This window comes from Lissotriton helveticus, chromosome 12 (assembly GCF_964261635.1).
Source record: "Lissotriton helveticus chromosome 12, aLisHel1.1, whole genome shotgun sequence".
Classification (NCBI taxonomy): Eukaryota; Metazoa; Chordata; class Amphibia; order Caudata; family Salamandridae; genus Lissotriton; species Lissotriton helveticus.
In genome coordinates, this window is record NC_136073.1 from 886,313,831 (window position 1) to 886,339,181 (window position 25,351).

At 47.6% G+C, this 25,351-nt stretch overlaps 1 protein-coding gene across 1 annotated transcript in view; it reads right to left on the bottom strand.

Annotated features, from left to right (window-relative positions):
* Positions 1-25,351, bottom strand: part of LOC144799394 (asialoglycoprotein receptor 1-like) — a 171,761-nt gene that overhangs the window by 55,391 nt on the left and 91,019 nt on the right. Inside the window, exons 5-6 of the mRNA XM_078670684.1 lie at positions 19,679-19,798; positions 12,956-13,051 (exon numbers count right to left, since the gene is read on the bottom strand). Coding sequence (XP_078526810.1) covers positions 12,956-13,051; positions 19,679-19,798 — 216 coding nt within the window. The remainder of the gene's footprint in view (positions 1-12,955; positions 13,052-19,678; positions 19,799-25,351) is intronic.

Below are 25,351 nucleotides of genomic sequence, written 5' to 3' on the forward strand. Positions count from 1 at the left end.
TTCATTGAATGTAGCCTCTTACAAATTACCATGAAACAATGGTAGCACCAAAGAGAAACAGTCACAACATCAATAGCTCCTTGAATGTATGCATAACCATTTGCAACATAACACGAGCTAATAACAGCAGGCAGTCTCGAATAAACAGCTATAGACCCCACCAGCTGCAGATCCCCACCCACATGTAACCCACCAACCAACCAGTAATTTAGTTGCCATTTAACCCTGCTTCGTAATTTAATACCATGAGCAAACTGTTCTGATATTAGACAAGTGAAAACATTATAATTTCTTGCTGCTTTATTGTAGTCTTTTTCTAAACAAAAATATATTTGAAAGATTATCTCTCTAAACCCATTCACCAATATGACAGAACCTAAAATACCAATATGAAATAAAGTGTTCAACATAACTAATTAAAAGTAGTAAGCACAACAATTGAAATTTGAAACGGCCATCAAACTAAGTCTTAGCGTGAGATAAACTAGTACGTGCTGGACCTATGTATATTATGTTGTCAACGTAAGCTGGGAAAAAAAGTGATTTTCCTACTGAAATCACATTAGTAAAGTCATAATTTGGGGGCAGAAAACTGAACAAGTGTGAGTTAACATGCCCATTAGTCATTCGAAAGTGAAAGAAAGTGCTAAGGTCTCTGTTAGATTAATCCCCCTCCTCAATAGCAGGGTGAGGTTTGGCACCACCCCATGATGCCTGATCGCCAAAGTCTATAGAGAACACAATGTCCCAATAGGTACCAGTAGAAAAGGCAATTTAAATTGTGCATGCAGAAAGCATTACAAGCGAAGGAAAACAAGGAGACTCAATTCATTAGTGTGTGGCTTGTTATTCACCAATTTTTTGGGATAAATGCACATGGAGATACAGTTATAAAGCAGCACTGTACATGAAAGCATTCATGTGACAACCCAAATGGCACTTGGTGACAAGGTGATAAATACAAGTGAAAGTGACGACGCAAGTGAACGGAGTGAACAGCGTAGACGGCGCAAAGTGACAAAAATATATACAGTGTTGGCTCAAGAATAAATTCAAATTGTTTCAATTTGCACTAGGACACAGTTATGAGCCAAAAGTTGAAGTGCGCCAAAGAATTGCGCTGCAGTGTCGATGGCGTTTCGATCCACAGTCATTTGGGATCCTCTTCAGGACAGGGTTGACAGATTGTTGTAGTGCTGAGTTTAAAATAAGCGCTGGTTCTAAGTGGTTGCCAGTCGTCAAGGGTCAATGAATTCAGGTGAACGGAAGTATCATCATAAGTATGAGACGGGAACCGTCTCGGTTGGCGAATATATCTGTAAGGTTTCTCTAGTTGATGCCAGGGCAGCGTCTGGATTAATCTGGCGCTGTCACTGAATGAATCAGGAATACGGGTTCCGACCTGCGAGGAGGTTGACTCCTGTCCTTTTTCACTGATCGCCAAAGTCTGCACCGGGCATTCACCCAGGCATCCCGCCCTGGTAGAGTGTTGAGATTATGGGGTTACAGACCTTCTCCAGCTCTTTCTGCTGGAGCTCATACTCCTTTTCTGCCAGCTGGTAGCTCCCCAGCCAGGAGATGGTCTGGTTACATTTGTCCAAGATCTTCTTCGTTGCTGATCTTGTCTATGACACCTTTGCTGCCGGGCACATTCCCCCACTGTGCTGGGGGGAGGGGGGCGCGCACTGCGCCCCTGTGCTCATGACGAGCTCAGCTCATCATGCAGCACAGTGCTCGTGTGCCTATGACGAGCTGAGCTCGTCATGACCACACCCGTTTTCATAGAACGCTGGCACAGCAGGGGAATTAGCCCGGCGTGCGAGCGTTCTAACGGTCATGACGAGCTTTGCTCGAGCTCGTCATGGGCACACGAGCACCGTGGCTCATCACGAGCTGAGCTCGTCATGGGCATCGAAGGAGTTAAGTTTGTCGTCCTCCAGACTGCTTTTTATGTTGAAGGCATAGGATTCAACTGAGTTCTTGGTAGCAGCCTTCTCTCTCTAGGCTTCATTATTTGCTTTGTATCTCTCTGCTTCCTGCACCATCCTCTCGATCTCCTCTTTGCTCAGCCGGCCCTTGTCGTTGGTGATCTTGTTCTAGCTGCCCGAACTCTTGTCGACAGCAGAGACATTCAGGGTGCCATTCCACCACACACCTACCTCACATCCATGCATTGATCCTCCCTTTGAATGACATCTGACTTGTATGCAGAGACTCCATTTTTTAGCTCAAGAGCATCACGATCCTATTATTGATTTGGTGCTTCTCGCCACAGTTCGTCAACGGGAAGTCATTCTAAATTTCACTTCAGTCAATGGCCTACTGCTCTCCATCTTGGAAAGTGCTAGATGGATGAAGATGGTTTGTGAGAAAAGGGTGCATCTGCTACTGAGGAGCAGTGGAAGTGTAAAGAATGTAACAAGATAAATGCAAAGAAAGAGTGGTTTGACACAAAGAAAGCTCCAAAAACAACCAGAGTAAGCTTGGTGAGGTGGAGGTCACATCACTTCTCTAAACCTATTAACAGATTTAGATACTATGCAATTAGAATGGAGTTTTTGGAGAATGACTTGCTTCTTTCACATTGTCAGTACTACATGTGGGATGGAGGTGTCAAGAGGGTAGGCGGTTAATGGGTTGCCAAGCCTTTTTTTCTGTTTTTGGTTTAGAGTCTTCTGAACTTACTTTAATGGACTTTGGATGTAACTCCACAAGCCGTTGGCTTCTTTAGCTCCACAACCTCCAGCCATTGGCATCAGACATTTTCAGGCACATGATTGATCATCCCACCATTTTTCTCTTGTCTGCTTCCCTGTGTCCTCCAGTGGAATGCAAGGGAGACCGCTTTTGGGTCAAAGCCTAGCAGACAGCACAGCTGTCTGGTTTGCTAACAACATCTTGGGGATATTTGGAAAGGTTCACTGGGAATGCATTCCGCCCATTGCTTACCATTGGCTTTGTAACTCACATGTGCTTGGTTTCTGTTTGCTGGCTTTATTTGTTTTAGGCTGTCCAGCTTGAGTTCGTCCCTTTCCTTGCCCAAACCATTTTAAGTGCATTCTTCCATAATTTTCACAATTTCTGTAAACAGGCCTTTAATCTTGTTCTTATCTTGTCACATTTGCATTCAAAGACAGAGGTCAAATATCAGGGTTTGTCTTCCAGGCATTTTGGTGTTTACTTTTCTTTCTGTGACTACAAAGGGAGAGGATTTATGTGACAATCATGCTGGCTACTATGCTGTACAATGTAAAAAAAAATTCTAGCACAAAACAAAATTTAAATGTCGGTAAATGAACTGTGCAGATTTTTCAGAATATGGAAAGCATGAATTAAGCATATTTTTTGATAATTCGGAATGTGGTGGAAACAAATATTTTAATGCCATCAAAACAAATCATTACACAAGGTCATGACATTTCCACATATTATCATTTGTGTCCTGTATACTTTTATCAGTAAAACTGTAAGTCAGTGCAGATGCAATGGTCATTCCAATTGAAGATGTGTTGTCTGTAATGGCAGTGCACTACCACGCCATGCATACGCCACCTTACGCACCTCCACTCTACTCTGCACCACTCCACAACTCTACACGCTACTCTGCACCACTCCACACTACGCCACTCCACACGGTGTCACTGCAACATACTCCGTACCACTCCTCACTATCCCAGTTCACTCCACACTGAGACTCTGCACTACTCTACTCTGTGCCACTTTACTCAACGCCTCCCTATTCTACACCACTGTACTCTATACTAGAGCACCACTGCACTTTGCTACAATGCACTCTACGCCACTCTGCGCTGTGCCACTTTGCTCTGCACCACTCGGCTCTGAGCCAGTGTACTCTACTCTGGACCACTCCATGCCACTGCACTCTATGCCAATGCACTCTGCACAACTGCACTCTGCCCCAGTGCACTCTGCACCACTATATTCTGAAAACCACTATACGCTGCACACCACTCTACTTATGCCACTCTTATCTACTGTGCACCCCTCTACCTCACTCTACTATGAATGCTGTGCCACCCACTGAACTCTACACCTCTGCACTCTACCCTGCATCACTCCCCATTACCCTATACCTCTCACTACCCCGCAACACTCCACAATGCACAAAGCCATTCAACATAATGAAGTCCATCACACGCAATCTCACTCTACATATTTACATGACAGTTAATATCAAGTCATTACTATCCACATAATTCTACAGCACACCATGCCACATATTACCACTACACAACTTCACACACTGCCACATATTTCCACTACACAACTTCACACCACACCACACATTTCCACAACACAATATTCCACAACAAACAATCCAAAAACAACCCATCTCTACCTCGCACTTCCACCAACCCAGTCATCTCTATCCCACACATCCACTGCCCCTCTTATCTCACAATTCCCCTACGACCCTCTCATTCCTCCCTCACACTCCCTGTCTCCTCTCTATACTCCCTGCTCACACATACTACCCTCCTATACCTCCTCTTGCTGTGCACTTTTCCACCTCCCCGGGTTTCCCTACCTCTCATCCCTCTCTCTTGTAGTCTCTCACACACCTCTCTCCAACTCTCTCACATGGTTCACTTCAGGTCTTCAATCACAGTTTCTTTCCTGTGCCTTTTCAAGATTTCCATCCCACAAACCCAAGTGCTCATTCTCTTCTTAGGGTATCTTCTGTTTACACAGTATGCATCTGTGACCTGCCGTCCCCTTCTTTCTCACAAACTCTTTCTGCTCCTCTGTCTGGAGTTCTTTAACTGCTTCATGCACAAATTACCTATCCCTCGCTATCTTGGTTTCTATCTATTCTGTGCAGCTCTTATCCCTAGCTATTCACCATGCCACATAATTCCCCTACACAAATGCACTACAACCCACACAATTCCACAACTAATAAGTTCCAATTCAACCCACATAATTCCACTACACACCGCATACATCCACTCCAAACAAAAACACATACATAAAATACATTGCCATTTACAATGCCATTAGCTCTAATTCTGGCAAATGCGTGACCTAATGCATTGCAAATGCTTGTTAATTACTACCGGGTCTGAGACCCGGATGGACCGAGCCCAATTTAAGCCCTGAACACAATCTTCCAAGGATGGAAGGGACTGCTACAGACGCCCATCCCACTCGTCAACTCCGCCTCTCAGTCACTTCCGGAACCTACCACGACTAAAATCATCAAGCAAGTGTAACCATGCCCACTGAAGCGCCATGCCACCTGTTAACTCCATTTCTCTTCTGTAATGCTTTTTTAACACCCATTTCCTTTCCCATCGACCCCCCTGCTTGCACCACTTTCTTACCTAATTTTTTTTACCTTAAATAAAATTGCGAGTGATGCGAGAGTAACAGTGAAATGAAATGAAATGAAGAATTTATATAGCGCTACAAGTACCCGGAGGTGTCTAGGCGCTTAAGTGCAGCAAGCAAGCAGAGGTAAAGATGTAGGTACGTTAGTAGAGCCAGGTTTTTAAGCACTTCCTGAAATTAAGTAAATTGGATTCTTTTTTGGGAGAAATAGGGAAGGAGTTTCAAAGTTTGGTGGTGGTGGGAAACATCCTTTACAACGCAACTTTTACCACGCAGTGCCTTTACCCTGCAACTTTTACAACGCAAACCATTACAACGCATTGCGCTGGGGGGCGCTCTAGGATAGGGAATAGATTTAATTTACTATCCAACACCTTCCCTACTATCCACGGGGACTGGAGTTGGAATAGTAAATTAAACTATTCACTATCCAGCACCCCAAAGCGCTATGCGTTGTAAAGGCATGCGTTGTAAAAACCGCGTTGTAAAGGCATGCGTGGTAAAAGCATGCGTTGTAATGTCATACATCCGTGGTGGTGTAAGCGAAGCTTTTACCTCCCCATTTAACTTTGTATACCTTGGGGATGATCAGGTTGCCGCTGTCTGACGATCTAAGTGATCTGGCCGGGATGCAGGGTTTGAAAAGTTGCGAGAGTTGCCAAGGACCAAGGCCGTGTGTAGCCTTAAACGCAATACATAATGCTTTGAAATGAATACGTTTGCTGATGGGCAACCAGTGTAGTACTACGAAAGCCTTGGAGGCCGAGTCATAGCGAGTGAATCCAAGCAGGACTCTAGCTGCGGCATTCGGAGTCATCTGGTGTTTGTGTATGCAACGCTTGCTTGCACTAGTGAGGAGTGCGTTGCAATAGTCCAGCCTGGAGGCAATTAGCGCTGTGACTACTGTTTTTCTTAGCTCAAGTGGAATAAATGGAAGTACGTTTTTATGTGGTGTAATTGATCTGGGTTTCAAAGGACAGTTTGGTGTCGAAGAGTACTCCAAGATTTTTTTACTTTGTTAGCGGGTGTCGGAGGAGGGCCCATATGATCCAGCCACCAGCTGTCTTACCAGTTAACTAGCATGTTGCCAAAGAGCATGACTTTAATTTTTTATGAATTGAGCTTTAAACAGTTATCCTGCATCCACTTCCCTATATGGCTCATGCAGTCTTTAAATCGAGCTGCAGTGTCAGAGGAGCTGTTAACCCCTTCCGTGCGGGGCTGTTTCCCCGGCGGTGCTGGGGGGCGGGGGGAGTGCGTACAGCGCCCCGGTGCTCATGACGAGGTCAGCTCGTCTTGAGTTACGGCGCTCCGGTGCTCATGACGAGCTGAGCTCGTCATAACCACGCCGGTTCCAATGGAACGCTCAGCACAGCAGGAGAATCAGCCCAGCATGCGAGCGTTCCATGTAACGGGCGCGGTCAGGACGAGCTCAGCTCGTCATGAGCACCGGAGTGCCGTAGCTCGAGCATTCAAGGAGTTAATGGACACTATTATCTGCATGTTATCCACGTAGGACACCAGCGTAAAACCGGAGCTTCTTATTAGCTTGGCCAGGGGGGTGACGTACAGGTTAAAAAGGGTGGAGCTTAATGATGAGCCCTGTGGGACTCCACAAGGGAGCGAGAAAGCCGGGGAGACAAATGCATCATGTGCTGCCGATTGTGACCTGTTAGACAGGAAGGAACTAAGTAGGAGGAGCGCTTTATCCCTAATTCCCAGTGAGGCGAGACGCTCAACGCTCGAGGTTGACCGTGTCAAATGCCGCTGAGGGATCTAACAGGATAAGGGCAGCGCTCCCTCCTCTGTCGAGAGTTTGCCTCAGCTCTTCCGTGGCCATAATTAGCACCAATTCAGTGCTATGATGGGCCCGGAAACCATATTGCGAATGGTCACGAATGTCACCCTCCACAAGGAAAGAGGACAGTTCTTCATTAAGAAATCTTTCAATGATCTTAGCTGGAAACGGCCGCCTGGATATGGGTCTGTAGCTGGAGGGGTCCTCGGGGTCCAGATTGGGTTTCTTCAAAAGAGGCAGAATGGAGGCTTTTTTTCCATTCCGCAGGGGAACGCCCTGAGAACATGAGATTGAAGATGGGCCAAAGTGCAGACACAATGGTCTTGGGGACCAGGTGGAGAAGTTTCGGAAAGCATGGGTTGAGAGGAGATACAAATTTAACTAAGGAAATTAATTTGGCGGTCCGATCAAACGTGATTAGCGGGAAGACTGAAAGTGTAGGGGTGGTGGAGCTATCTGCATTGGCGTGCGCAACTAGACTGTCCCTCGGGGCAATGCGGAAAGGTTTGATTGGGGTACAAAAGCATTGAAGACTTGTTAGACTTTTTGTTGAAAGGAGTCTGCTAACTTATTGCAAAATTGTTGGCTACTTTCGTGATTTAGTGATTCTGGGAGCTTGGATAGCTTTTTAACCGTGGTGAATAGCCTTTTAGCGCAGCCATTGGCTGCTTCTATTTTTATTCGAAGTAGTCTGACTTTGCCGTCAGGAATTGTTTTTTTTGTATGTTTGGATGGCTAGTCTGTAGTTTGATTTAGTCTGGACATCATTCTCTAGCCTCCATTTCCTTTCTAGTCTTCTACATATTTGTTTGTGTGCCTTCAGTGACTCATTGGCCCATGGTTCAGAGGGTGACTGCCTGACTGATCTTTGCAGGGACCTCAGAGGAGCCAAATGCTGACCAGATGAGACGGTAAACATCCTTTACAACGAAACTTTTTCCACGCAGTATCTTTACAACGCAGGAATTACAACGCAAGTCGTTCCAACGACTTGCGCTGGAGGGCGCTGTAGGATAGGGAATAGTTTAATTACTATCCAAAACCTTCCCTACTATCCACGGGGACTGGAGTTGGAATAGTAAATTAAACTATTCACTATCCAGCGCCCCCCAACGCAAGTCACAGTAACGACTTGCGTTGTACAACCTGCGTTGTAAAGGCATGCGTGGAAAAAGCACGCGTTGTAACGACATACATCCGATGAGAAAATCCAGGAGTGATAGCTCCTCACTGCCTCGTCCAAATCTGCCGGGGCAGAGTGGCCAGAGCAGGCGAGCATCTTGTTTATCTCTCCTCCCTTTACCTTATTCCAAGGTTGAGAGCAGTAACAGTGAGAGACAGCAAGGGTCAGTGCACTGTGCTTGTGACTCAAGGCCGGTCAGGATAATGACTAGTGAATAACCACCAAAAGGCATTCATTGTGTAAGTATGTGTATGTGGGTGTGTGTGTATAATTAAACTAATAAGCACCCTTTGTATAATCGCACTATAAAATGTTATTCAGTGCGTAATAACGCGAGTTCACTTTTGGTCAACTCAAGGCTCCTCCTTTCATGAATCTTCTAACGATGAAAGTTTGAGTACACGTTTCAAGGACTCCTCCCGGATGTTTTTACCTTGAACCCTTTGCGGTTTGTTTATCATTCACAGGGGTATTTACTAGTCTTGGAATATATAAACGGAGGATGAAATAAGGTCCTCGGCAGCACATGCACAAACACACTGAGCTACTCCACTAGTATTCACACTTGTAAACTGCAGGCTACCGGCAGTACTCAGCAGCAGGCGCATTAACCCCCTCAGTTATGTTATGGTGATTCAAACCTATGATCCACATGTCTCTGCAACAAGTAAGTTGTCCTTCTGAGCTATTCGAGCAGCATTATTAATGGAGCCCTGGCGCACTCAGATCTCTGCAGCGGTGCATTCACCCCCTAAGCAGTCTTACCAGTGATCCACTTCATCAGATATAGCTGGTGAGGTAGCTCAGCTGCACAAAAGGGGGTGGTGATGATGGACGGAGCATCTGAATCAATCAAACACTCACACCCAGTCAAAAGATCTGGGTTTAATCCATCATTCGTTCTTTAGCCCACTCTGCCACCCCAGTTCAGACATGGCTATATGCAAATCAGTCTGACCCTGTGCCTCATGGAAACAGTCCAGCCCGAACTGCCAAGCCATGCCTTCCCTGGACTGGAAACAAAGTTCCGAGGACCGGTTTCTGGCATTCCAGCCGTCTTCAGCCCGGCTTGCTTGAATCCAGTGGCAAAGTGAGCAAGGGACTCACGTCTGAGCTTTTGGTTACTTCAGAGTCAATAAAACAAGTACAACAAGTCGGATAATAACCACACCTACTATTTGCAGTGCTAGTGAAGTGCAGACGGTATTGTACTGTAAAGGAAACAAGTAAAAGTGTTTGTCTATATACCTATACTTCCCCCAGTTGTTGAGCCTATATACTCATACTACAGGTGCCTGTCTTTTACCTCGAGGTTGTTAAGTACCGTGTGTTATTGAACACACATCCTCTCGCTGGCCTATAAAAACACACTCTGCATCTAATTTGTAATATATGATGAGTATATGGAAACAGTTTACTTAGGGGAGATTTTGTCAAATAAATCTTTGAAAAGTATCTTTAATTTAATTTAATATAGTTAAAATACTCTACAAATCATTTAAAAACAAATTAATAGTTTAAAGTTACTGCCAGTAACTTTTCCCACGTAGGTCGACGGATCGGAGATCCACATATAGTAAAGTAGAGGGACCATGGTAGTAGACAAGGGAGTTCCACAGGGCTCAATTTTAAGCCCCACTTTATTTAGCATCTATGTGTCTCCCTTGGCCTCCATTATTAGAGCCTGTGGCTTTGAGACAATCTTGTATGCGGACGATACGCAGGTAATAGTCCCCATCGAGACAGATTCAGCTCAGACGAAAGCCAAGTTTAAGTCCTGAATGCTGCAAATTGCCATCTGGATGAATCAGAATTTCTTGCATTTAAACTCCAATAAAACGGAGATCTTCCTATTTGGGAAAGCAACAGAGATATGGTCTTCAGACTGGTGGCCATCGGAACTAGGGGAGGCTACAAACCCTAAGACACAGGCACGGAACCTGGGCATATTGATCGATAACAAAATCTTGATGGAGGACCATGTGAAAGCAGTATCAGGAACCTGCTTTGGTATCATCCGAATGCTGAGAAAAATATTCCCATGGCTCCCCGTGAGTGATAGAAAGACCTTAGTACAGGCTCTACTAGTCAGTAGACTTGACTGTGGCAATGCTCTCTTGACAGGTATTAGAGAAGATCTTGCAGCAAGGCTACGGGTGGTGCAAAATACAGCTACACGACTGGTCCTTAATAAACCATGGAGCACTCTTATCACTATGAAGCTCCCTCTCTGGCTGCTGTGATGACCAGATCGGACGCATTCAGGTTGGTACAGCCATAGGCATCTGACTGCTGTGATGAGCTGTGTATTTAGCTAGAGCGCCATGAAGCCAGGGCTGTAACTGCGGTGCTGAGCTGTGCGTTTAGCTAGAGCGCCGTGAAGCACCCGCTGTGGCTGCGGCGAGGAGCTGTGTGTGTAGCTAGAGTGCCGTTGTTATGTAACAGATTCCAATGTCAACACAACGTTGGTATCAATCTTCTTTTAATCAAAATCCATGCACAGGAAACAGGTGTGCCAGGCCTAGCAGCAGCAGCAGTACTGAGCTGGAACCCTACACTAGAACATCAGTAAACAATACTAGAACCTGAATGTGTCACTGCACTCTATAAGAGAATGCAGACAAAACAGCCGTGAAGCCCCCACTCTGACTGTGGTGATGAGCTGTGTGTTTAGCTAGAGCGCCATGACGCCCCCGTTGAGACTGCGATGATGAGCTGTGTGTTTAGCTAGAGCGCCATGACGTCCCCGCTGAGACTGCGAGGATGAGCTGTGTGTTTAGCTATTGCGCCATGAAGCCCCCGCTCTGACTGCGGCGATGAACTGTGCGTTTAGCTAGAGCGCCGTGAAGAGCCCGCTGTGACAGCGGTGATGAACTGTGCGTTTAGCTACAGCACCGTAAAGCCCCCGATGACTGCGGTGACAAGCTGTGTTCAGCTAGAGTACCGTGAGGCCCCCGCTCTGACTGCAGTGACAAGCTGTGTTCAGCTAGAGCGCCATGAATCCCCCTTTGTGACTGCAGTGATCAGCTGTGTTTTTAGCTAGAACGACGTGAAGCCCCCTTTGTGAAAACGGTGATGAGCTGTGTGTTTAGCTAGAGTGCCATGAAGCCCCCGCTGTGACTGCGGCGATTAGCTGTGCGTTTAGCGAGACCCCATGAAGCCCCCGCTCTGAATGCGGCGATGAGCTGCACATTTAGCTAGAGTGCCATGAAGGACCCCCAGTGACTGCGTCTGTTAGAATTGAAAATGTTTTGTTGCCGTATTACTCGTATTTTACCTGATAATATGTTAGCATTTATGTAGCTGAATAATAATGTATTTTTGCTGTACGCATGCGCAGCTAATAAATGCAGATGTTACGTTAGTTAGGTTGACATCTGTGCCACCATTTTACCTCTCAAAGACGCCATTTTGTATTATGATCGAAACTGTTACTTGATCATTTACGAGAAATGGTCCTTGGTAAGTTTTGTTTCTCAAATGCTGAATCTTGCTCATTAACGCATGCCTATTCTATTACAAGGAGGCCTTCTCCAACCTGTCTAGTGGATAGGATAAGCCAGACCACCTTAGGCCTTAGATAGCTTGTGCCAGGCTGCGGAATTGAAACTTATGTTCTGGACCCCCATTGTATTACGACAGCTACCAGTGTTTTTCCATAGTAGGCGGGTCTTTGTGGGCTCCGCAACATACATAATGTAACTTTATGCTTGTTAGAGTTAGTCCCTCGCCAGTCATCATAGGAGGCTGGTCAGACTGGACTCCACTTCAGTGTACTTTGTGAATAAACTAGTTTGCTTGTGTTCTCTACTGAGTCATCAACTCTTCATTTCTTGGAAGGCTAGAGGAGGTCGAGAGTGACCCGGGTGGCCCTAGTTGGGTCACTTTCTTCACGTCGATGAGCTGTGCATTTAGCTACAGCGCCATGAACCCCTCGCTCTGACTGGGGTGATGAGCTGTGGGGCAGGTCTACAAGCCCCTTGCAACACTTTTGCACCCCTGTTGCGTCACTTTGTGATGCAGCAGCAGTATAAGCAATGCAGCTAGTTCACAACGTGATGCATCTAAGGAGATGCGTCTCGTTGTAAAGCCTGCGTCACATTATACCAGTGTCAGGTATAATATATGCAGGGTGGACGTTCCCACGCAGGAAAGCCTCATAAAAGTGACACAGTGAAATCTACAAGATTTCACTGCACCACTTCTAGGACGCCACTGCGTCAAAATCTTACGCCTGCCTGAAGCAGGAGTAAGGAGTGACGCAGTACAGTAAGTATAGGTCTCAACATGCATTGCTGGAGTTGAGTCGTGCTTGTGCCACGACGCAAGCAATGCGTGACTTTAGGGCCAACAGATGCATCAGATTTTCTGACGCATTTGTCAATCCTTGCACCATCCAAGGTGGCGCAAGTGTATCGCAGGCTGGCTCAGGGAAACTGACACATCTCTACAGATGCTTCAGTTTCTAGTAAATCTGCCCAGTGTGTTTAGCTAGAGCACCATGAAACCCCTGCTCTGACTACAGGGATGAGTTGCACGTTTAGCTAGAGCGTCATGAAGCCCCCGTTGTGACTACGGTGATGAGCTGTGTGTCCACAGCCCTGGTGCTCCCACACACTCACCATCGCTCCGCACAGCCTGGAAGTGGGACTGCACGGACATGCTGAAGTTACTCAGGTTCTGCTCCTGCTTCTTCTGCGTTTCCTTCACACTGGAATCTGGAAAAAAGAGGAGTTGAGGTCAAGGCTTCTGGGAGCTAGGTCTGGAGGGGCACGCGAACCCACACACACTCACACACGCACCCAGGGGAGGAGACCTGGTAACTCAATCAACGACTCAATACTTTGGAACACAGAACCATGGGTGCCCTGAGACTCCTATGATCCGCAGCCCTAAGGTTCATAGAGGCAACAGCCCTGCACCCTCAGAGCCAATACAAGGGCCCGTCCTGTCCTAGAGGTAACAGAGTCTGTGTCACCTGATCCCATCCTGACCTAGAGGCAACAGCGTCTGTGTCACCTGATCCCATCCTGACCTAGAGGTAACAGAGTCTGTGTCACCTGATCCCATCCTCTCCATGAGGTAACACTCTGTGTCACATGATCCCATCCCGACCTAGAGGCAACAGAGTCTGTGTCACCTGATCCCATCCTCTCCATGAGGTAACACTCTGTGTCACATGATCCCATCCCGACCTAGAGGCAACAGAGTCTGTGTCACCTGATCCCATCCTGTCCTAGAGGTAACAGAGTCTGTGTCACCTGATCCCATCCTCTCCTTGAGGTAACACACTCTGTGTCACCTGATCCCGTCTTGTCCTAGAGGTAACAGAGTCTGCGTCACCTGATCCCATCCTGACCTAGAGGTAACAGAGTCTGTGTCACCTGATCCCATCCTCTCCATGAGGTAACACTCTGTGTCACATGATCCCATCCCGACCTAGAGGCAACAGAGTCTGTGTCACCTGATCCCATCCTGTCCTAGAGGTAACAGAGTCTGTGTCACCTGATCCCATCCTCTCCTTGAGGTAACACACTCTGTGTCACCTGATCCCGTCTTGTCCTAGATGTAACAGAGTCTGCGTCACCTGATCCCGTCCTGTCCTAGAGGCAACAGCGTCTGTGTCACCTGATCCCATCCTGACCTAGAGGTAACAGAGTCTGTGTCACCTGATCCCATCCTCTCCTTGAGGTAACACACTCTGTGTCACCTGATCCCGTCTTGTCCTAGAGGTAACAGAGTCTGCGTCACCTGATCCCGTCCTGTCCTAGAGGCAACAGCGTCTGTGTCACCTGATCCCATCCTGACCTAGAGGTAACAGAGTCTGTGTCACCTGATCCCATCCTCTCCATGAGGTAACACTCTGTGTCACATGATCCCATCCCGACCTAGAGGCAACAGAGTCTGTGTCACCTGATCCCATCCTGTCCTAGAGGTAACAGAGTCTGTGTCACCTGATCCCATCCTCTCCTTGAGGTAACACACTCTGTGTCACATGATCCCATCCCGACCTAGAGGCAACAGAGTCTGTGTCACCTGATCCCATCCTGTCCTAGAGGTAACAGAGTCTGTGTCACCTGATCCCATCCTCTCCTTGAGGTAACACACTCTGTGTCACCTGATCCCGTCTTGTCCTAGAGGTAACAGAGTCTGCGTCACCTGATCCCGTCCTGTCCTAGAGGCAACAGCGTCTGTGTCACCTGATCCCATCCTGACCTAGAGGTAACAGAGTCTGTGTCACCTGATCCCATCCTCTCCTTGAGGTAACACACTCTGTGTCACCTGATCCCGTCTTGTCCTAGAGGTAACAGAGTCTGCGTCACCTGATCCCGTCCTGTCCTAGAGGCAACAGCGTCTGTGTCACCTGATCCCATCCTGACCTAGAGGTAACAGAGTCTGTGTCACCTGATCCCATCCTCTCCATGAGGTAACACTCTGTGTCACATGATCCCATCCCGACCTAGAGGCAACAGAGTCTGTGTCACCTGATCCCATCCTGTCCTAGAGGTAACAGAGTCTGTGTCACCTGATCCCATCCTCTCCTTGAGGTAACACACTCTGTGTCACCTGATCCCATCCTCTCCTTGAGGTAACACACTCTGTGTCACCTGATCCCATCCTCTCCATGAGGTAACACTCTGTGTCACATGATCCCATCCCGACCTAGAGGCAACAGAGTCTGTGTCACCTGATCCCATCCTGTCCTAGAGGTAACAGAGTCTGTGTCACCTGATCCCATCCTCTCCTTGAGGTAACACACTCTGTGTCACCTGATCCCGTCTTGTCCTAGAGGTAACAGAGTCTGCGTCACCTGATCCCGTCCTGTCCTAGAGGCAACAGCGTCTGTGTCACCTGATCCCATCCTGACCTAGAGGTAACAGAGTCTGTGTCACCTGATCCCATCCTCTCCTTGAGGTAACACACTCTGTGTCACCTGATCCCGTCTTGTCCTAGAGGTAACAGAGTCTGCGTCACCTGATCCCGTCCTGTCCTAGAGGCAACAGCGTCTGTGTCACCTGATCCCATCCTGACCTAGAGGTAACAGAGTCTGTGTCACCTGATCCCATCCTCTCCATGAGGTAACACTCTGTGTCACATGATCCCATCCCGACCTAGAGGCAACAGAGTCTGTGTCACCTGATCCCATCCTGTCCTAGAGGTAACAGAGTCTGTGTCACCTGATCCCATCCTCTCCTTGAGGTAACACACTCTGTGTCACATGATCCCATCCCGACCTAGAGGCAACAGAGTCTGTGTCACCTGATCCCATCCTGTCCTAGAGGTAACAGAGTCTGTGTCACCTGATCCCATCCTCTCCTTGAGGTAACACACTCTGTGTCACCTGATCCCGTCTTGTCCTAGAGGTAACAGAGTCTGCGTCACCTGATCCCGTCCTGTCCTAGAGGCAACAGCGTCTGTGTCACCTGATCCCATCCTGACCTAGAGGTAACAGAGTCTGTGTCACCTGATCCCATCCTCTCCTTGAGGTAACACACTCTGTGTCACCTGATCCCGTCTTGTCCTAGAGGTAACAGAGTCTGCGTCACCTGATCCCGTCCTGTCCTAGAGGCAACAGCGTCTGTGTCACCTGATCCCATCCTGACCTAGAGGTAACAGAGTCTGTGTCACCTGATCCCATCCTCTCCATGAGGTAACACTCTGTGTCACATGATCCCATCCCGACCTAGAGGCAACAGAGTCTGTGTCACCTGATCCCATCCTGTCCTAGAGGTAACAGAGTCTGTGTCACCTGATCCCATCCTCTCCTTGAGGTAACACACTCTGTGTCACCTGATCCCATCCTCTCCTTGAGGTAACACACTCTGTGTCACCTGATCCCATCCTCTCCTTGAGGTAACACACTCTGTGTCACCTGATCCCGTCTTGTCCTAGAGGTAACAGAGTCTGCGTCACCTGATCCCGTCCTGTCCTAGAGGCAAAACACTCTGTCCTCTGATCCCACCCTGTCCTATGTAACAGAGTCTGTGTCACATGGTTTTATCCTTTCCTAGAGGTTACAGACTCTGTGGCATCTGATCCCATCTTGTCCCAGAGGCAACAGAGTCTGTGTCACATGACCGTATCCTGTCCTTGAGGTAACAGAGTCTGTGTTCTCTAATCTCATCCTGTCCTGGTGGTAACAGAGTCGGTGTCCACTGACCCATCCTCTCCTAGACGTAACAGAGTATGTGTCACCTGATCCCATCCTGTCCTAGTGGTAACAGGGTCTGTGTCACCTGATCCCGTCCTGTCCTAGAGGTGAAAGACTCTGTCACCTGATCACCATTTGAAAAACTGAACCGTACACACCGGGTTACGTGCACATTAACTCTCAAGTAAACAAGACGTTGTTTTTTCAATAGATTGATTTCCACCAACTAAATTAAATTGAAAGTTTCTTTTTAATTATATTTATATTTTTTTCTTTTCCCAAATACAAAAAAGTGTGTAACATATTTTCATTTCATTTTTATATTTCAAACACACATTTTCTATGAAGTGCAATTATTTTTAAAAAATAAGAAGAGATACCACATGATATTAGATATACACCGATTAACTCATAAATAACTTAGCAGTTCATGATTTCATTTTTATAAATACAGAATATATTACCTTCCTGTCCTAGAGGTGAAAGACTCTGTCACCTGATCCGTCATGTTGTAGGGAAAACAGCCATTACAACGCATCCTTTGCCAAGCAATGCCTTTATATATTAGGGATTAGGGGAATGGTGGCAAGGGTATTGGGTTATAAGGGCATTTTTAGGGTTTAGGGGTGTGTAAGGGTATTGGGTGGTAAGCGTGTTTTTTAGGGTGTGTAAGGGAATAGGGTGGTAAGGGTGTTTTGGGGGATTAAGGGGCGGGTAAGATATTGGGTGGTAAGGGTGGGTTAGGAGTGGGTAAGGGTACTGGGTGATAAGTGTTTTTCTAGGGTTTAGGGATGGGTAAGGATATTGGGTGGTAAGGCTGTTTTTAGGGTGGATAAGGGTATCGTGGGATTTTTAGGGATTGGTTAAGGGTTTTGGGTAGCAAGGGTGTTTTGGGGATTTAGCGTAGGTAGGGGTATTGGGTGGAATAGGGTAGTAAGGGTATTTTTAGAGTTATGGGGTGGGCAGGGGTATTGGGTGATTTTTAGGGTTTAGGGTTGGGTAAGGGTTTTGGGTAGTAAGGGTGTTTCAAAGTTTAGGGGTGGGTAAGGGTATTTTGTGGTAAAGATCTTTTTTTTAGAGATTAAATGTGGGTAAGGGAATACAGTGGTATGGGTATTTTTGAGTTTAGGGGCGGGTAAGGGAATAGGGTGGTAAGGGGGGTTTAAGGATGGTAAGGGTATTGGGTGATAAGGGTGTTTTTAGGGTTATGGGGTGGGTAAGGGTATTGGCTGGTAGGGCGTTTTTAGGGTTTGGCGGGTAAGGGAATCGGGTGGTAAGTGTGTTTTGTGGGATTTAGGGGTGAGACTGTCTCTCTTCCTCTCTCTCTCTCTCTCTCTCTCTCTTCCTTTCTCGCTCTCTCTCCCTTTTCCTCTCTCGCTCTCTCTCTATCTCACCCTCCCTCTCTATCTCACCCTCCCTCTCTCTCTACCCCCTCTCTCTCTCTCTCTCTCTCTCTCTCTCTATCTATCTATATATATATATATATACATATCACTCTCTCTATCTCTAGCTCTTTCACTCTATCTACCTCGGTCTGTCTCTCTCTCCCTCTCTCCCTCTCTGGTAGCAATGGTACGAAGCTCCGTGACTCCCCTGTGGATCCCAAGAGTTCGTCCTGGCTCGTAGATTCATTGTGAATGATATGAAATACTACAAGCCCCAGAGGGTGTGCCAGACGAGCAGCAGTGCCAGGGTGCAAGGAGTGTGCAGCCAGAACCAGTAAAATAAGAATTTGATACATGTGTGGGAGGGCAATGGTACAGGTCATTGCAAGGCTCCCTCAGACTGGACACAGCAGGGCTCATCCAGTCCTAGAGGTGAGTGAAAGGTGACCGGCCTTCTATCCCGGATCCCCTCCAGCCTTAGAGGTGACTGTCCCCATCCTCTGGACCCATAGAGGTGACCGGTGATCTATCCCTGATCCCTTCCGGTCCTCTATCCCCTGATCCCTTCCAGCCCTAGAGGTGACCGGTGATCTATCCCTAATCCCTACCGGTCCTCTATCCCCTGATCTCGTCCAGCCCTAGAGGTGAACGGCCCTCAATACCTGATCACGCCCAAGCCTAGAGGTGACCGGCCTTGGCCCTGATCTTTCCAGCCCTAGAGTGACCAGCTCTCTATCCCTGGTCCAGTCTGGCGCTAGAGGTGACCGGCCCTCTATCCATGATCCCTTCCAGCCCTAGAGGTGACCTGTCCTCTATCTCTAATTCCTTCCAGCCCTAGAGCTGAACGGCCTGCTATCCCTGATCCCTTTCAGCCCTAGAGGTGACCAGTCCTCTATTCCTGATCCATTCCAGCCCTAGAGGTGACCGGTGATCTATCCCCTGATCCTGTGCAGCCCTAGCGGTGACCGCCCCTCTATCATTTGAGCCCAATTCTGTCTCAGACAGGACAGACCAGGGTTGTCTGAGTCATTCCTCTCAGAAAAGTGAGGCTCCGCTGCTCCTGGGACTGCTCTGCCCTGGAATCAACAGACTCTGCACCAGCTAAACTCATCCAATCCTAAAAATACATTCTCTGCTCCCACCCATCCCTAAAATCAGAGGCCCAGTGTCCCCTGATGCAGCCATTTTAGTCTGCAAGCCACAAACTCTGCATAGTCCGCGTCCATCAGATCCTAGGAGTGACAGCCAGTCCTGCCCTAGAGGTAACTTAGTCTCAATTCTCTGATCCCAACTGGTTCCAGAGAGGACAGATTATGTATCCACTGAGCTCCCCAAATTATAGATATGACAGACATTGTATCTCCCTCCATAGTCTAGCCCTTAACCCCTTGGACGCGGACGCGATTCGGCGCCTGTACGGCACTTTTAATGAGTGGACGAGTTCATGACGGCCCCCAGCCGTCATCAGCACACAAGCACTGTGATGCATGACGGCTGCGGGCCGTCATCAGCACTGAAGGGGTTAAAGTGACAGCATTTATATTCCCTGAACCCATTCGGTCCCAGAGGGGACAGATTATGTGTCCAGTGAGTGGATCAGGTCATAGCCCCTAGTCCAGCAGTCACAGAGATGACAATCCCTGTGCACTGTGAGCTCACCAAGGCCTAGATGACAAGCATCGTCTCTCCACAGACCTTCAGCCGAGAGGTGAGGGTTTGTCATAAAACTGATGCATCGTGTGACCCTGACACCTGATGGTTCCTTCGAGCCCTCAGGGACTGTACTTCTGCTCATGCATAATACTCACTGTTTACAGCTACTACAATGATGATGACGGTGAGCAGCAGAGCGCACAGTGCGAAGAGACTGTAGAGGAGCCGGGACGACCTGTTTGCAGAGGGGTAGAATAATGCACTGGGAGGCAATCCTAGAGGAGAAGAACAGAGAAGATCAAGACACTTACATTCCATAATGCAGTTTCTGGTGGATATTCTATCTAACCACAGATTCCTCACCTTTAGAATATGCCCCAGGCACCAGACTGAATAGAGAAAGCTTCCACCAGCAATGCTCCCGCCTGACACTAGGTGGTGCTGTGCTGCTCCATGTTGACTCCATACACCCCTGGAAGTGACAGCCCAGAGCCCCATATATGCACCACCCAAGCGTTGACGCCAGTTTCTTGCCTCAATCCACACCCTCCGAAGCGGAGTGTAAACAATTGGTAGTAATAGTGTGCATATTCCTAATTTGAGATCTTTTCGGGTGGTAAAAAGAGGTCACTCCACAGAACGGCTAGGTGGGAGGGTATATGGAATGTGTCGGTAGATAGAGTATTCACCAGAAAGAGCTTTACCAAAGGTAAGTAACACGGTTTTCTCATGGATACTCCTAACCGCAGATTTTTCACCATAGATTAGATGCCAAAGCAGTATCTCCCCAGGTGGAGGATCTGTGGATTGACACATAATCAATCAATCAATCAATCAAGGCATTTATATAGCGCACTACTCACCCGGAGGGTCTCAAGGCGCTAGGGGAGGGGGGGTCCGCTACTGCTCGAACAGCCAGGTCTTGAGCTGCTTCCTGAAGGCAAGGTGGTCCTGGGTCAGGCGGAGGTGGGTCGGGAGGGAGTTGTAAGTCTCTTGCAAAAACTCTTGCACGACTGAGCAGGCGAAAGCTCTATCCCACCAGACCTGGGTTTCAAGGCAATAGTGCCTACTGAGCGTATGTACTGATGTCCACATTGCAGCCTGGCAGATGTCAAGGACAGGCACGCCATGTGCCAACGCAGTGGTGCCAACCTTAGCCCTGGTGGAATGGGCCCTCAGGCCTTCCAGTGGCTTCTTCTTGACCAATGTTAAGCAGATCTTAATGCAGAGGACTGTCCTCCTCAACAGGATCCTCTTCTGCACAGCCTTCCCTTTTTTACACCCTAGAGAACCCCACAAAAAGCTGAATGTCCATACGTGCTTCCTTGTACGATCAATATAAAAGCGTAACCCCTTGGCTGCTGCCGTCGGCCAACGGTCGTTGCGTGCAATACCTAGGTAGTGCTGCGAACGTCCGTTGGCTGACACTGCGCCACCCGTTTTTTGAAGGTTCAGCACTGGAGCTGAATGTTCGACGCAGCCAAGGTGTTAAAGCACTTTTGGAGTCCAGCTGATGAATACTCTCCTCCTCTTTCGAGGAATGAGGTGGGGCAAAGAAAGTCAGCAGGGCGATAGACATCCCGACACGGAAAGGACTCCACTTCAGGCAAGAAGACTGTCTGAGTACTCAAAACGAGTTGGTGGAGAGCAGATGTACCAACGGTGCCGGAAGCTCACTCACACAATGAGTCGAAGTAATTGCAATGAGAAAAATAGTCTTCAAAGTAAAGTTAAGAGACACAGAGAGCAACAATGCATCAAGTCGAGGGGCAGGCACATGTGAAACATTAAAGATCAAACTAAGGTCCCACTGAGGCATCACAAACGGTTTAGGAGGAAACACGTGTCAAGCCTTTTATAAACCTCATTGCAATAGGTCATTTAAATAAGAACGGCTGGTCCGGCAAATGCAAAAAGGCACACATATAACCCTTAATAGTGCCAACTCCAATTCCTTGGTGGGTCAAAGACAAAACAAACAGAAGGACATCCGACTGGTTGGATTGTAAAGGGCACCACACCAAGCCACAAACTTGAGCAATCACCTAACACAGTTGGACTTTGTGAAAGGAAGGATGGCGGCAAGGATGACATCCACCAGTTGAGGATGCAGAGCAAATACAGTCAACTGCCGCCGTTCACTCTCCACGCCTGGAGGTGTACATTTTGTAGATTCAGGTGGAGGACCGGCACTGTTGCTGAGACAGAAGGTCCTCCTGAAGTGGGAACTTAATCGGAGGATGGTTGTGATATTGTCCATGAGAATCTGCACCAGCCTCCCTTTGATGGATGGTAGGAAGGCCTCCAAAGCCAAGCAAAAGGCATGTAACAAGTTCCTATGGAGTCGGGCTTCCAACAGAGACCAGTGTCCTCCAATCTCCACGGCTCTCAAATGACCTCCCCAACTCAGCAGTGAGATGCCCATCACCACCGTCAGCTCTGGGTGGGGAAAGGAGAGGGGCCTGTCACTGGTCCAGTTGCAGTCAAGTAGTCACCCCTGCACATCGTGAGCCGTCTCATTCGAGATCGGAATGGCCTTTGACAGGTTTCCTTGGTGATGGGCACTGAAACTTTAGATACCATTGTAGAGCCAGCATGTGCCAATTGGCATATTCAATGAAGAGGATGCAGAAGCCTAAAAGGCCAAGAAGTGATTCTTTGACAAAACCCGGGACTGAATCTGAAACATTGGGATCATAGCCGGGCTTTCCTGGGCTTGTTGCATCAGAGAGAAGGCCCTGAACTTGCAAAATTTCCAGGACACCCCAATGAAAGGAAGCCTCTGCAAAGGACTCAGGTGTGACTTCATTTCTTGAGCTCATAATGTCCACGGACTCGATAATTCTCGCATCGGTGCCTACTCGAATCGTGGGTTCACACTCTGCAACTCTGGGCAATAGCTTGCTTAATCTCCACTTCGGCCCTACCGCGATGGGATGCCTGGTCTTCACCTTGGGAATGCCCAGTAGGGGTAATCTGGCAGGGAAAGACCAGGACAGGTTCCCAAAGCAAGCGCCTTGAGACCTTACGGTGATAAGGCGCTATACAAGAGCGTATGATTACGATTTACGATTATTTCATTATTCATAAACCACCATGATGTCAGGAGGTTTGTCGTCACCTGAAGGTGGTCTACAACTAACTGTGACAAGCTTGCAGTGTTCGGGTTGTAAGTTCCAAGTTCTCTCTCCCTAGAAGATAATGCTGCTTCATTTTAGAGGTAGGACGCTTCCCCGAGGTTTGGACCTCTATTATGAACAATTATGAAATGGTTGAGTGCGTCCTCCTAATTAATTTAAGGTTATTTCTTATTCCATTGAGCCAGTGCTCGATATAATTCGATAATAAATTTGAGTACTGCTTCTTTTATGTTGTTTCTTAATTCATTCTCCATCAGAAGTTTCCATCATATTTATAACATATTTCACAAGTTGGTGGTTGTTAGAGCAGCCGACACGTGTTTCGCCCCCTGTTGGCCTATTGGGCTGGGGCTTTCTCAAGGCTCTTGTATTAGTTTGTACATCAAAGTAGTCAATCGTTGCAATTGGTATCAAGATATAAACAGCATTGCAGTTGAGCCTGGAGTATTCTTCTTGGAGTTTGCTCGTCTTTCTGTGTATCGTCCAGGGTCAAATCCCTCGTGACAGTGTGCACCTGCAACTGTATTGCTGTATTGCACCTCGGAAGGCACAGAAAGAAAGGACCTGATGTCAGTGTGCAGGGGTGGTACCTCCTCTCTGTCATTTCTGGCTCGGTGTAGAGTCAACACTGAGCCGCACAGTACTACATAGTGGCAAGCGGGAGCATGGCTGGGGAAAGCTTTGTGGATGCAGTCTGGAGAGTATATTGAGGGGAGGTATCTGTAGTCAAAAGTATTCATCAGAATGTACAAACCATTAACACTGAGAGGCGAACAGAGTGAAGAGGAGAGCAGTTATAGATTCATACTGAGAAGTGGAGAGAGTGAAGAGAAGAGGAGGTATAAACTGATGTTGAAAGGTGACAGGAGTGAAGAGATGGGGATTATAGATTCACACTGAGATGAGTAGAATGAAAAGAGTATTGATTCACAATGCAAGGTGGGCAGAGTGAAGAGAAGTGAAGATACAGGTTCACAATGTGAGGTGAGCAGGGTGAACTGAAGAAGATTTATAGATTCACACTAAGAAGTGAGCAGAGTGAAGGGAAAAGGAGTTATAGATTCACACTGAGAAGTGGAGAGAGTGAAGAGGAGAGGAGGTATAGACTGATGCTGAAAGGTGACCAGAGTGAAGAGAAAGGGGATATAGATTCACACTGATGTGAGTAGAGTGAAAAAGGTATAGATTCACAATGCGAGGTGGGCAGAGTGAAGAGAAGTGAAGTTACAGATTCACAATGTGAGGTGAGCAGGGTGAAGTGAAGAAGATTTATAGATTCACACTAAGAAGTGAGCAGAGTGAAGGGAAAAGGAGTTATAGATTCACACTGAGAAGTGAAGAGGAGTTCTAGATGAAAATGGTGTGGTGAACAGAGTGAAGCAGAGATGAGTTACAGAATCAGAGCGAACAGTGAGCCGAGCAAAGGGTGATAGTTTAGACTCACTATGAGGGTGTGCGTAAAAAAGAGGAGATGATTAGTGACCCCCAAATGATAGGTGCAGAGTCACAATGAGCACAGTCAACTTAAGACATAGTGTAAATACATGGCGAGTGTTGTGTGAAGTGAAGAGGAGGTATAGACTCAGAGTGAGAGGTAGAGAGGAGTATAGCCACACAGTGAGAGGTAAAGAGGGGGTATAGACTAACAATGAGAGGTAGAGAGGGGTATAGACTCAGAGAGAGAAGTGAAGAGGAGACATAGACTCACAGTGAGAGGTATGGAGGGGTATAGGCTCACAGTGAGAGGTAAAGAGGGGGTACAGACTCACAGAGAGAGGTGAAGGGGGTATAGACTCACAATGAGAGGTGAAGAGGGGGTATAGACTCACAGTGAGGGGTATGGTGGGGGTAAAGACTCACAGTGAGAGGTATGGAGGGGTATAGGCTCACAGTGAGAGGTAAAGAGGGGGTACAGACTCACAGTGAGAGGTGAAGAGGGGGTATAGACTCACGGTGAGAGGTATGTGGGGGTATAGACTCACAGTGAGAGGTAAGGAGGAGGTATAGACTCACAGTGAGAGGTAGAGAGGGGTAAAGACTCAGAGAGAAGTGAAGAGGAGACATAGACTTACAGTGAGAGGTAGAGAGGGGGTATAGACTCAGAGAGAGAAGTGAAGAGGGGACATAGACTTACAGTGAGAGGTGAAGAGGGGGTATAGACTCACAGTGAGAATTGAAGAGGAGACATAGACTCACAGTGAGAGGTGAAGAGGGGGTATAGACTCACAGTGAGAGGTATGGTGGGGGTATAGACTCACAGTGAGAGGCAAGGAGGAGGTATAGACTCACAGTGAGAGGTAGAGAGGGGTATAGACTCAGATAGAAGTGAAGAGGAGACATAGACTTACAGTGAGAGGTAAAGAGGGGGTATAGACTCACAGTGAGAGGTATGGAGGGGTATAGGCTCACAGTGAGAGGTAAAGAGGGGGTACAGACTCACAGAGAGAGGTGAAGAGGGGTATAGACTCACAATGAGAGGTGAAAAGCGGGTATAGACTCACAGTGAGAGGTATGGTGGGGGTATAGGCTCACAGTGAGAGGTAAAGAGGGGGTATAGACTCACAGTGAGAGGTATGGAGGGGTATAGGCTCACAGTGAGAGGTAAAGAGGGGGTCCAGACTCACAGTGAGAGGTGAAGAGGGGGTATAGACTCACAGTGAGAGGTATGGTGGGGGTATAGACTCACAG